At 43.6% G+C, this 13,931-nt stretch overlaps 1 protein-coding gene across 2 annotated transcripts in view; it reads right to left on the reverse strand.

Moving 5' to 3' along the window:
* LOC137422080 (synaptic vesicle glycoprotein 2C) overlaps nucleotides 1-13,931 on the reverse strand; it is a 55,469-nt gene that overhangs the window by 11,818 nt on the left and 29,720 nt on the right. For both annotated transcript variants that reach the window (XM_078772911.1, XM_078772910.1), the window contains 3 exons: nucleotides 13,708-13,797; nucleotides 12,663-12,773; nucleotides 6,818-6,906 (listed from right to left, as the gene is read on the reverse strand). In XM_078772911.1, coding sequence (XP_078629037.1) covers nucleotides 6,818-6,906; nucleotides 12,663-12,773; nucleotides 13,708-13,797 — 290 coding nt within the window. The remainder of the gene's footprint in view (nucleotides 1-6,817; nucleotides 6,907-12,662; nucleotides 12,774-13,707; nucleotides 13,798-13,931) is intronic.

The raw sequence follows: 13,931 nt of genomic DNA on the forward strand, positions 1-13,931 counted from the left end.
AGTTTGGTTTAATTGATTTGCATAATCGAAATAAATAAATGATCGTAAATTAATTAATTTCTTCATCAATTGGCTAATGGCGTGCCTAAACCACCACCGTTCCATCAGAATCTGCAACTTTATGAACATTAATTAATTATGTAATTAATCGAAAAAATACATAATTAATTGATTAATTATTAATCAATAAAGCAAAAATACCCTTTATAGCCAAATCACTTGGTCATTGTCGTGTCCAAATATCAGCTTCCTCGATCAACAGATGCCTGAGATAATTCCCAGATGAGAAAGGAAATAAAAATTATGAATAATTAAGATAAGTAATTAATAATCACAAAAAATTTAATTTCTTCATCAATTGGCTAATACCGTACCTAAACCACCAACGATTTTAGTAGGTGAACACTGAATCCCCAAAAGTTAGACTGCAAAAGGTGAACTCTGAATCCCCAAAAGTTAGACTGCAAAAGGTGAACTCTGAATCCCCAAAAGTTAGACTGCAAAAGGTGAACTCTGAATCCCCATAGGTTAGAGTGTAGTCGTTGAACTCTGAATCCCCATAAGTTAGAGTGTATTAGTTGAACTCTGAATCCCCATAAGTTAGAGTGTAGTAGGTGAACTCTGAATCCCCATAAGTTAGAGTGTAGTAGTTGAACTCTGAATCCCCATAAGTTAGAGTATAGTAGTTGAACTCTGAATCCCCATAAGTTAGAGTGTAGTAGTTGAACTCTGAATCCCCATAAGTTAGAGTGTAGTAGTTGAACTCTGAATCCCCATAAGTTAGAGTGTAGTAGTTGAACTCTGAATCCCCATAAGTTAGAGTGTATTAGGTGAACTCTGAATCCCCATAAGTTAGAGTGTATTAGGTGAACTCTGAATCCCCATAAGTTAGAGTGTATTAGTTGAACTCTGAATCCCCATAACTTAGAGTGTATTAGTTGAACTCTGAATCCCCATAAGTTAGAGTGTCGTCTTTGAACTCTGAATCTCCATAAGTTCGAGTGTAGTAGTTGAACTCTGAATCCCCATAAATTAGAGTGTAGTAGTTGAACTCTGAATCCCCATAAGTTAGAGTGTAGTAGTTGAATTCTGAATCCCCATAAGTTAGAGTGTAGTAGTTGAACTCTGAATCCCCATAAGTTAGTGTATTAGGTGAACTCTGAATCCCCATAGGTTAGAGTGTAGTAGTTGAACTCTGAATCCCCATAAGTTAGAGTGTAGTAGTTGAACTCTGAATCCCCATAAGTTAGAGTGTAGTAGTTGAACTCTGAATCCCCATAAGTTAGAGTGTAGTAGTTGAACTCTGAATCTCCATAAGTTAGAGTGTAGTAGTTGAACTCTGAATCTCCATCACCCAGAGAGTGCAAAATTATTTACGAGGAGCCATGATGTGACTAACTTGCACAATGATGTAATATTAATACCTGAGCTGTGTGCACTGGAAAATCATCACAAGCTATATAGTTTGTTCTCAAAACTTTAACAACTGATCGCTCTAATAGATACAGTGGATGAACCAGTACTTCAGGTTATATATTGTTACGGATACGGGGGACGGCTCTCCCGTTAGCAAGGGGTGATTAGCCCCTTGTCCTGTTAAGCTGGCCGTCTCCCCGGTCCTGGTACTTGTAACGCTATCCCGCGGGATGGAACGGATCAGGGTTATGGGCCCAGGGTTTATCCCGAATACCTTTATCCGTCCCTCCGCAGACTAGGGAGACAAGTACCGCTCGAACCCCGGTTTGGATGGTCTAGTTAGTTGCCGAGCGGTTTTTTAGCAACCCGAAGTTCGAGTCATTAGCCTTCACTAAACCCGATCCTGAACGTTGGCCGAATCGCGCCACGTACACTCAATATGGAAACCTCTAAAGCGACCGAAAGAGCATGAAGAAGTAAAGACAAAGTAGGGAATAACAAGATTTATTACTATTTATACACACTAAGCAGAAAGGAAAAGAAAGATGATTTATAAGGCAATTGAAGGAGCAGGAGACATAGTGCAATGATTAGCTTATATATATGGCAGTCTTAATTAATACCCCAAGACAACATGAAAGACGGACAAACGGGCACACTTACACGGGGGAAATGATGGCAGGAATCACTGGAGGGAGGAGAAGGTCCAAGCCGATGGCAGGGCAGGAAGGTCTGGGCAATTCCACACCGTCGAGGTTCACGTTCGTGCTCGAAGCGAACAGCAGCTGGCAGCTCCGCGTCTCCACAACCGGCAATAGGGCCTAGAGGGTCCCGGTGTATTGCTGCAGTATCAGCACCCCCTCACGTCTCGTTCTCTCTTGGCTGCTTTAGCTGGATCGCGCATCTGCCGCACCTCTCTCTCAATCTCCTCCAAAAAGCCAGCTCTATAGAAACCCGCGCGTGTCCTTTTATAACGTGCTTTTGGGTTTCTTACCCGCATGCGTTGTAAACGCCCCTCGGTCAGCTCGCCTCGGCCTTGATTGGTCACGAGGGCTACCGATCCCGCCCCTCTTGATGACGCGTTGGCAAAGCCACGCCTTGTTCCTCACGCTTGGCTGACTCCTCCGCCCCCCCCCCCCCCCCGATGACGAGCTGGAGACACGCCTTTCTTCTCCGTTGGTTACCTCGTGCGTAATGGGGTCAAATGCAGCAAACAGTGGATGGGAGATGAAAATGCAGCAAAGTGGCTAAAGAGTCAATTGCAGCAAACCTGGCAAACCTGGCACTTGGAAGCTGCCATGGGGCGTCGGAGGGGCCTACTCTTATTTAATTCGGTGCAATGAAGAGTCAAACTATTGGGAAACACATCCTTAACCTACAGAGAATAAGGGACTAACTATTTAAAAGGATATGTGGTGTCCTGTGTGTAGGTTTATGGAATTAACTAAGAGGACAAGCTTCGACCTTTCTTTACATTACGGAGGGTGACAGTTACACACAACAAAACCATACTTCTCACATTCGTTACACTTTCTCAAATTCGTTGCACTTCTCAAATTCGTTACAATATACTGTTGCGGATCTCAAAGTCGGCCTTCCCCTTACCAACGGGGGATTAATCCCCTTGTCTTTTATCTAGCCGACGTGATCCGGGGCTATGACGTTCCTTCCGGTCAGCGATGGGTAGGGTCATAGGCCGAATTCCTAATACCTAATTACCGACGCCTCCCGGGAAGCAAGGAAATAACCCCGCCCGAACCACGGTGTTAATGGAAACGCCGAGCGATAGCGAGCCGTGATCCGGGCCGTTAACAGGTACTAAACCCGATCCGAGCGGTTCTGAATCATGCCACGCTTACCCAATGGAAGAAATCACTAATACGGTCGGATTGAGAAGAAAGGAAGAACAGATTAGTTTATTTACACTATGTACAATGAAGAAGAAGAAGCAATGTACAGTGAAGAAGAAGAAGAAGCAGATACACAGGACAGCCTTATACAGTCTTAACTTATCCCTGGACACGGGCCCCTTTGCACTCAGACTCAGACTCACACGGGGGTTGTAGATGGTCGGGTTGAGGGTCTAAAGATGGCGTCCACAGCTCGCTCCGGTCCCCGACTCGTACCACGAAGAAGATGGTAGACGGCAGGCAAGCTCTCTGCGTGTCGTTGGCGCGGATCGGACAATTATATGGGGGGATCGGTAAGCTGGACTAGCGGTTACTTAGCGGCTCACCCGCGTACGTAATAAACGAACCGGCTGGGCGGTTATACTGGCGGTCTCGGCCGCGTGCGTAATATAAATACCGGCGCTTTATGTGCACTCCCAACAAGCCCAAAGCCAAATCCTCAACAAGTCCTTGCACAATCAAAGTCCCCCCAGCGACTCCTTTCACCAATGCCAAACGTGACAGTCCTGGACAGTCCTCTGCAATGAGTGCCGCTGCGTCAGTCCTCTTGCACGAGCGCTGTTGCGTAAGTCCTCTTGCGCGAGCGCTGTTGCGTAAGTCCTCTGGAAGGGCTTTGTGTGCGTGCTTATATTACCACACCTTTACCACGCCCTATCAGGCCATGTCGCCCAAGCTCTGGTTGGCTTGTTGGGTCTTACCGGCTCTGCCCTTGACGTCTGCTTGACGTGGCCACACCCCGACCTCGCACTCCTCCCCCTTTTCAGGTCTACCTCGTGGCATTTGGCTGGTTTGAGCATCCCAATGCGAGGGGCATTAGGACGCAGACTGGATGGTGCGCAATGAGGTCGATTGGAGGGTGGGCTGCAAAATGAATGGGACCTACTCTTATTTATTTATTTTACACAACGCAGGTACAGTCGTCCCTCGCTATATCGCGGTTCACTTTTCGCGGCTTCGGTACATCGCGGGTTTTTCTCGCTAATATATGTAAAATTATATCGCGGATTTTTCGCTATATCGTGGGATTTTGCGGTATAAATGTATTTTTATATACTATTATTTTAAATATTTTTGTGGTAAAATAAGCATTTTCTAGCCTAAAAAATTAAAAAACGTAAAAAAATAAGAAAAATACAGTAATTAAAACATATTACAAGAAATAAAATACTGTACATAGTGTACAGTAGAAGGGTAGACAAAGAGACAGAGTCGTGCGTATGGAAAACGCAGATGCGGCAGCTTCCACTTGCGCTAGTTACCCACGTAATGGGTAACTGTAATGCTCTTTCTGGCTGTGCAGTACATTCATCATCGTCATCACCTTCATCGTCATCAGTACTGCACAGCTAATTCATCATCATCTTCATCACGCAAGTTGTAGTATTGAAGAGCCGGGGCTCTTGCTTGATACGGACGAAATGACGGGCAAGACACAAACTCGTCCGAGAAGATATTTATTCTCAAAACCAACTCGGGAACACTGAAAAGCCCGTTTATCGGGCTGCATTATAAAGCACAACCAGAAACCGAAACCGAAAGCCACGCCTCTCAAGCGTGGCGTGCTTCGGTGGTCACGTGATCAACAGGTGTAGCTGATTATACCCGCACGCGCGGCACGCTTTGGCGGTCACGTGACCAGCCACTCTGGCGCCGCGGATCCCCGCCGGTGACGTCACCGGCTGGAGCAAGGAGATTCTGATGCTGGTCTTGCTTGGGGGACCCATGGGTCGCTACAGTATCTTCAATGGTGAGTACCCATTAGAATTTTATATGTTGTTAAAATTACGTATGTTTAAGAGTGTAAAAAGTGTTTAAGAGTATAGGAAGTGTTTATAAGAGTATGGGAAAGGTTAATAAGAGTGTTGGAAAGGTTAATAAGAGTGTGGGGAGGGTCATAAAGCTTTAAAATATATATAAATAATAAAATAAAAATATGGTCGCTACTTCGCGGATTTTCGTCTATCGCGGGGGGTTCTGGAACGTAACCCCCGCGATAAACGAGGGATCACTGTATCACCATTGGAAATGGCCTTATCTCACATATCTATCTATAATTCCAGTAATCTCTGTGTGTTTGTTTGTACGTTTGTACGTTTGTTTGTCTGTGACCGCTGTTTCTCGACAACCACGGGTCCGATATACTTTAAACTTGCCAGGTATATTGCTGGGGACCCGAGGATGTGCCTTTTCAAGGTTTCATATTAATCGGACAATTACTTACCGAGCTATGTCCAAAAAACGATTCAACCAATCAGAGAGCAGCGAGCTATCGCGTGTGCCGAACGTGGCGGACACACTCTGCCTCGGATGGCACATTTGAGAGCGTATTCATTTATTTCACGTTTGCAAACTATGTTGCCGCTATGTTGGCGTTAAACTATGTTTTAAAACTAATAAAAACCATTTCATCTAAATAGAGGGGGGGGGGGGGGGGGGGGGGGATTGTCACTGTACTCGCAAGCCGTTCGCCGTTCGCTTTGGCGTTGCGAATGGACCAACACATTTCATGAACCAAACCATTTCATGTAAAGCGTTCGCCGTTCGCTTTGGCGTTGCGAATGGACCAAAACATTTCATGAACCAAACCATTTCATGTAAATAGAGGGGGGGATATAATTTTAGATATAGATATAGTACGGGCATGCCCTAGTACTATGAAATAACTAATGTTCTAAGGTGACCTACGTGTTGCATGTGGACTAACTATGGGGGCAAAACCTTTAACCGTTATAAATCAAATATGTACACTTTCTCAGAACCGCAACAATACGTTATCAGAATAAGTCTTGTTCATTCATTTGAGAAATTTGATTAAGTTTTTGCTTTGATTATTTATTTATCACTACCAAAGCTACCTGGCGTTGCCAGGCAACACAGCTTCCCCTCATCCCACCCCGTCCGCTGACTCCTCCCACCCCACCCCTTCCCTTTCCTCCTCCTTCTACCCCCTCTCCCTCCGGACTCCCACCATACCCCAACCCCTCCCTCCTCACCCCATCTGGACTCTCACGCCACCCCTTCCTCTTACTCAACTCCTCTCTGGAGTCCCAGGCCCCGTGGAAGGTTAGGAGAATGAAGCCTCACCACATGTAACGGATAGAGGGGTGCGAGGAGTGAGGGGAGAGTGAGGAGGGGAGGGGGGAGGGGCGAGGGGAGGATGGTAGAGGAGAGGATGGGAGAGGAGAGGTGAGGATGGGGGAGGAGGGGATGGGAGAGGAGAGGAGTGGATGGGAGAGGAGGGGATGGGAGAGGAGAGGATGGGAGAGGAGGGGCCCGGAGAGGAGGGGCCCTCTTTCACCCCGCTCCCTCTGAACTCCCACTCCACTCCTTCCCCTGCTTCCTCCACTTTGGTTTCCACCATGGTTGTCAACTTTCATTTGATAAAACCAATCATTAGAATTATCTGCTGACTAAGACCAACCTCAAGAATACTTGACAAAGCAGAGAGTTCCTTTGTAAACGTAATTCATTTGTAGATTGAATGGCCTTACCCGAAAGACAGTGTAAGCCAAACTGCCATTAACAGCACAGTTGATCTTCTGAGTCGAAATTCAAAACACTTCAAAAAGTTTTTCCAAATCTGAAAATGCAAATAATATAATTAATGTACCATGACATGGATTAATACCACAATATTACAATATTAATTAAATTCAGAACCAAGACAACAGAAAAATGTTTCGACACAAAATGACACCTGGTAATATTATGGACAAAACAAAACAAGCTTTGTCATCATCAAAGCATCAACTAGAAAGCATCTGAAAATGCAAAGCCCGTCCATGTAGATGTAGATTGTAGATTGTCTTCTTCGTCCATGTAGATTGTCTTCTTCCACATGCTCAAAATAACAAAGATAGTTTAAAAAAAAAAAAAAAAATGAAAATGAATGATGTTATATGCAGCTTGTCTTCTATAATGTATTGTAATGATTGTCTTCGGATCACCTTCTTCGGACTTCGGACCACCTTCAGATCTTAAAAAAAAACTTTTTTAAAAACTTGCTTTTTATTGGTGAACCAATTCAGACACCATATGCAAATTCCTAAAATTTAAGGTCAATTGGATGAAAATTGACGATTTTATGCAACCTTGACCTTTGACCTTTTGATCTAAAAAAAACAAAAACCAATACATTCCTACCTTTTGATTAGTGAACAAATTCAGTGACCCGATATGCAAATTATTAAAATTTAAGGTCAATTGGATGAAAATTTATGATTTTATGCAACCTCGACCTTTGACCTTTTGATCTAAAAAACACAAAAAAACAATCGATTCCTACCTTTTGATTAGTGAACCAATTCAGTGACCCAGTAAGCAAATTCTTAAAATTTAAGGTCAATTGGATGAAAATTTATGATTTTATGCAACCTTGACCTTTGACCTTTTGATCTAAAAAACACAAAAAAAACATCGGTTCCTACCTTTTGATTAGTGAACCAATTCAGTGACCCAATAAGCAAATTCTTAAAATGTAAAGGGCAATCAGATTAAAATGGACGATTTTACATGATGCTGACCTTCTCCATATTGGACCTTTGACCTTTTCAGCAAATTATTAATTTGCATTCTCCATATTCTCATAATAAAGCTTTGTTGAAAAATTGTTAACAAAACTCAAATGGTAAATTAAAATTTCAGGTCAATTGGATGAAAATTGATGATTTTAGGTGACACTGACCTTTGATCCCTTGATCTTTTGACAAAATTATTGTCCCCTGTTGCACAGCGTAGCGAAAGGGGGACTAAGGCTTTCCCCTCCGTCCGTGTGTCCGTGCGTGCGGGCATGCGTGCGGGCGTGTGTGCGTGCATAAGCGAGGACCGCATTCGAATTTGGTGTGTGGGTGCAACCCACGTCAAAATCCAAGATGGCCGCCGCCATGTATGTCTGATGCCATGTATGTCTTAACCTTGTGAGATGAATATCTTGAAAAATAAGCGAAGTACCAACTTCTAATCTGGTGTGTGGGTGTATCTAGGCATAAGGAAGAACCCCATTGAAAATTGGGTCGCCACGTCAAAATCCAAGATGGCCACCGCCATGTATGTCTGAACCTTGTGAGATGAATATCTTGAAAAATAAGCGAAGTACCAACTTCTAATCTGCTGTGTGGGTGTATCTCGGCATAAGGAAGAACCCTGTTGAAAATTGGGTCGCCACGTCAAAATCCAAGATGGCCACCGCCATGTATGTCTGAACCTTGTGAGATGAATATCTTGAAAAATAAGCGAAGTACCAACTTCTAATCTGGTGTGTGGGTGTATCTAGGCACAAGCAAGAACGCTGTTTAAAATTGGGTCGCCACGTCAAAATCCAAGATGGCCGCCGCCATGTATGTCTGAACCTTGTGAGATGAATATCTTGAAAAATAAGCAAAGTACCAACTTCTAATCTGATGTGTGGGTGTATCTAGGCACAAGCAAGAACGCTGTTTAAAATTGGGTCGCCACGTCAAAATCCAAGATGGCCGCCGCCATGTATGTCTGAACCTTGTGAGATGAATATCTTGAAAAATAAGCGAAGTACCAACTTCTAATTTGGTGTGTGGGTGTATCTCAGCATAAGGAAGAATGCTATTGAAAATTGGGTCGCCACGTCAAAATCCAAGATGGCCGCCACCATATATATGTCTGAAACTTGTGAGCATAATATCTTGAAAAATAAGCAAAGTACCAACTTCTAATCTGGTGTTTGGGTGTGTCTAGGCACAAGGAAGAATGCTATTGAAAATTGGGTCGCCACGTCAAAATCCAAGATGGCCGCCGCCATGTTAGTCTGAACCTTGTGAGCAGAATATCTTGAAAAATAAGCGAAGTACCAACTTCTAATCTGGTGTGTGGGTGTATCTAGGCATAAGGAAGAACGCTATTGAAAATTGGGTCGCCACATCAAAATCCAAGATGGCCGCCTCCATGTATGTCTGAACCTTGTGAGCGAAATATCATATCATAGCATGTTTTCTGCGTCTTCCACTTTGTCAACTCACATCACTTCACCGACGGGTGACCTAGGCATAACGCTTGTTAATTTACCTTTTCTGTATTGTCATAATAAAGCTTTGGTGAAAAATTGTTAACAAAACTCAAATGGTAAATTAAAATTTCAGGTCAATTGGATGAAAATTGATGATTTTAGGTGACACTGACCTTTGATCCCTTGATCTTTTGACAAAATTATTAATTTACCTTTTCTGTATTGTCATAATAAAGCTTTGGTGAAAATTTGATGACAAAACTCAAATGGTAGACACACGAACACACACAGACAGACAGACAGACAGACAGATACACACACAGAAGTGATTACAAAACCCCATCTCTCCTGCTGTGCAGTGGATGGACTAATTATTAGTGTTATAATTTCCAAGCAATTTTAAGATGTCCCTCCGTCTTCCCATTCCATGTATTATGACTAATTAATGAAATAGCATTATTGTGAGATTTTTTATAATAAAGCTAACCTAAATAGGTAACGCTGCTCTCAATCCCCCAAACCAAAAAACAAATAATAAACCTTTGGAAATGCCAAATTTGAAGTGAGGATCAAGATCAAGATCATGCTCCTAGAGGTGCAGAAGAGTAAAGCGGTTATGCTCCTACTTACACTATAATTCACTTGGAATATCTGTATTTGTGAATGGTAAAGTCTCAAAGATCGGATTTCCTAATAATTTGGTATCTTGAAAGAATGAGACCTTGTTCAAAGGAGATAAGTTTTATTGCCGTTTGAAGTTGTGTTTTTAAATATATAATTATGAACCGAAAGCCATGCCATGAAATGCCCATCAGTATTGAGAGGTGACATTTGATGCAGCTTTATCAACATTGGCAGATATAAATAAAAGCACCCCAAATATGTTTGAGCAAATTTGATAATTACCTTCAACAGGCTTCTTTTCTGAAACATGTAAATATTGTTACATTTGTGGGGGGTAGACAATGGAATACCGTAAGTCCAGGTAGAAGTGTATAGATTACCATGCTCCGCATGTCATGCTGAAGAAGAAGAAACCCCATGTACCATAAGTCGGGATCCGTTAGACCGTATGTTGTGTAAGAGTGTATCTTTGTTCCCATGACGAGGGGTGGGATTATGTTAATTAGTTAGGGATTATGGGAAATTAATCCCCTGTATGTAATTGCCTCTGTTATTTCCCCTCTATTCCTTATAACAATGCAGCACACACACATAGCCAGACAATCGGCATGCATTATCACACTAAATAAAAGTAACCGGAAACAGGACATTGAGCACCACCAATGATACCACCGACCTGATGATCACAAAGGCACAGGAGGTCCGTGAGGCCACGCCCCGAAGAGCAATGATTGGTCAGGACGGTCATGGAATGAGGAGATGGACTCGCTGGTTGGAGCAGGCACTGGCAGCGTTGGATGACGTCAGAGCCTCGAGTACAAAGTAGTTGGAGGGCCGACATATTCTCTCTCGGCTTCTGGATCTGAAAGTGTGCGGGTGCTGATAAGCTCTTGCGTGGGACATCGATAACATGCGGTTGTGCATCCATTTGTCTCTCAGGTCCTGGTGTTTGTGGAAGGCGGATATCTCTCACGCTGGACTTTCAATACGAATGGTCGACATCTGTCTTGAGTTGGGCCTTTGATAGCAAACAGTCACAGTTGTCGCCAGTGGTGTGCTGAGTTCCTGCAGACGGTCGCTGCTCGTGCATTCTTTCTTCTTGGTCCGGGCGATCGGCTTGGCGGCCGCATTGTCCTTTCACTGGCTCATTTGTGCTGGCTGGGCATCGTCTGGGTGCGCTGAGAGACATGGGTGCTGGTAAAGCAGACCACGAAGACAAGCCCGGCTGAGTGAACGGGGGCGCGCTGAGGCCTACTTCCCGCCAGGGCCTGTGCCGCACCTGGATTGCGCACTCAGGACCTGGATTATTCCCGACAGGATTCAGAAGCCGCTTGCAGCTGAGTACAGAAACATTACACATTATTTTCACCAGTTATTTTTCCCCTCGTGTGTATACGGGTCTGTATGGGGGCGCTCCATTTTGGAATTTTAGTTGCCCTGCATTATTTTGTTCCCGGCATTCCTTCAATAAAGCCGGTATTTTTGTACATTTTAAATCGGTGTCGGTCTGGCTTGATTACGCTCCAGTGGAAGCTGCCCAGGTAAGTTCGCCATTCTCCTTTCCCTCGCGTGTAAAGAACTCCGCCGTTTTTGACTGAACGCCTTGGAGTGTAAGCTCGATCGGCAATCCGTCCAAGACCGGTCTTTATCTGCACGGACAGGACAATATTTTGAACTGTATGCATGGCCAATGGATCGCACTGCTAGATGGTCAATGGCCAATGGAACATCCACAATGACGCACTGCTAGATGGCTCCTCCGGAGCTTGGCAGGCGATGCGGACATTCGTGGCGATGACGTCATGACGTTCGCTCATTACGTTGGAGCACCAAATTACAGATGCTAATTATATATATATATATATGCATATACACACGGGTGTATAATGAAACAAGTACAAGAATAATAATAAAAAATATTATATATACTGAACATGCACAAGCTGAGGCTCATAGAGAAGCTTGATAACAAGAGGTCGGGAAGTCAACAAATGGACAACTGAGTGGAGTGGAACAGCTGAACGAGAGGCAGACAGTCACACTCATGATATTGAGTAGAGGAAGCTACATATCGATGGAGGTCATCTGGTTATTAAGACAAGAACGATTACGTAAACATGCATGGAGGACATCATCAGATGGTGGTGACCTCGATCACAAAGTAATGGAGGAAAGGTGAACAAAATATATTATTGTCTTTGTAGTTTTTTGTACTTCATGTACTTTTGTTTGCCCAAAACAAATTGCCAGCCATCGCAGGAGAAGGCCCTTAATACCATTTGCAGAAAGCTTGATGAATCCATGCAAGACAGTATTAAATACCTTAGAGATGGGCCTGATCCCTCTTTTACTATTGGGGCAGACTACCCAAATCAGCACAGATCTGTTCAACAATCCAAGCTTTAAAGACCATTGATGGCGTATTGGCATATCCTATTTGTGTTTGAGTTTTATTACTCTGCTCATTGCCCATTCCTGTGTCCTCCCCCGACAATCCCCCCACCCCTCTCTAATCTGCATTAACTATATTCCCAAACTCCCTCTCTCATTTGTTTCATTTCCATGTTGTGGCTTTGATTGTACTCTTCTCTGACTTGTTGTGTGGGTGGTGTGGTCATGGCGACATATTCAAATCCCACTTCCCATTTGTGATCTTTCTTGTCATCACTCATTTAAACAAAAATCACAATCCACCATGACAACTGCCAGAACCCACACGCTCTACGATGACTCACCTGGTGTAATAATGTTTCAAGGCGCACATGGAAGCGTTGGTACCAGGTTCCCGTATCTGTCTGAATTTCTACGATTTCATCCTTTGGTTGCAGAATGCCGATCTGATGGACCTGCAGGTTGGAACATTGAAAGATAAATATTTTGAAATGACAGTTGCTACATTAGTTCCTGATCGGATTGTACATTATATTGTGACTAGCAGAAGTACCCGGCGTTGCCGGGCGGGGGAGGGAGGGGGGGAGGTGAGGGGTGGGGGGGGGGAGGAGCGGAGGGGTGGTAAGGGGAGGGGGGGAAGGGGAGAGGAGGGGGGACGCAGGAGAGGAACGGGAGTGGCTCACGTTTCTGAGTTAAGTGTGATGCCGATCAGGAAGAATCAGTAAGATGATTTCTTTCCTGGAAGTCCTTGCAGTGTCCTTGTCTTTTCTACTTCTCCCACTCCCCGCCACCACGCATTCCCACGCCTCCTCCCCCCAAGCCCTCTCCCTCTCACAAATCTCCTGATGTCCCTGCTCTCAAACGTTGTGTTTGTGCTTCCCCTTCTCTCCCCATCTTGTGTCCCGCTACCCTTATTATATGTTTTGTCTGTCTGTTTGATTTTTTTTTTGTGGAAAAATGTTAGCTCTTTCACGAGCCTCGATCCTGTATACAAAAAAAGAAGAAGAAGAAGAAGCTGTACCACCAAATTCGTACACTTCCAGAATTGTTTGATTTATTTGTACTCAAATGACTGGTGAATGTTTTGTATTTATTTATGCGAATGTGTAGTTGTATATAACTGTCATTCATTTAAAAAGGCTTCGGCCCTATCGAGCGATTTTTATTTATTTATTTATAATAACTCCAAAAATCGAACTTGTTTTTCAATTTTTTTAATTCATTCTTTTTTGCCTAAAACACTCCCAGGCACTCACTGATGAACCTCAGAAAGTTTGATGAAGATCCGTTCAGCCTTCTCTGAATAAAACGCGGACATACAAAAGCTGGACACCACATATATATATATATATATATAATTATATATAGAAGTAGAACAACGTAACTCACACTAAATACTTTTTCCGGTGTACCCTTGGCTCTCATATTTGTATCGTGAACCTGTTTCAATACCATCCAGGCCTTGTCATGCCACCCCATCTGCAAAACAATCTCAATTATGAACATATTATGTTCACATATTACATTGCAACTGCAGCAAGTTGAAATGTTACATCTGGTACGACGCCAAATGGTTTATTTTAATTAATAAGAGTAACCGATGGATGAGCAGT

This window comes from Myxine glutinosa, chromosome 2 (genome assembly GCF_964187855.1).
Source record: "Myxine glutinosa chromosome 2, kmMyxGlut1.1, whole genome shotgun sequence".
Classification (NCBI taxonomy): domain Eukaryota; kingdom Metazoa; phylum Chordata; class Myxini; order Myxiniformes; family Myxinidae; genus Myxine; species Myxine glutinosa.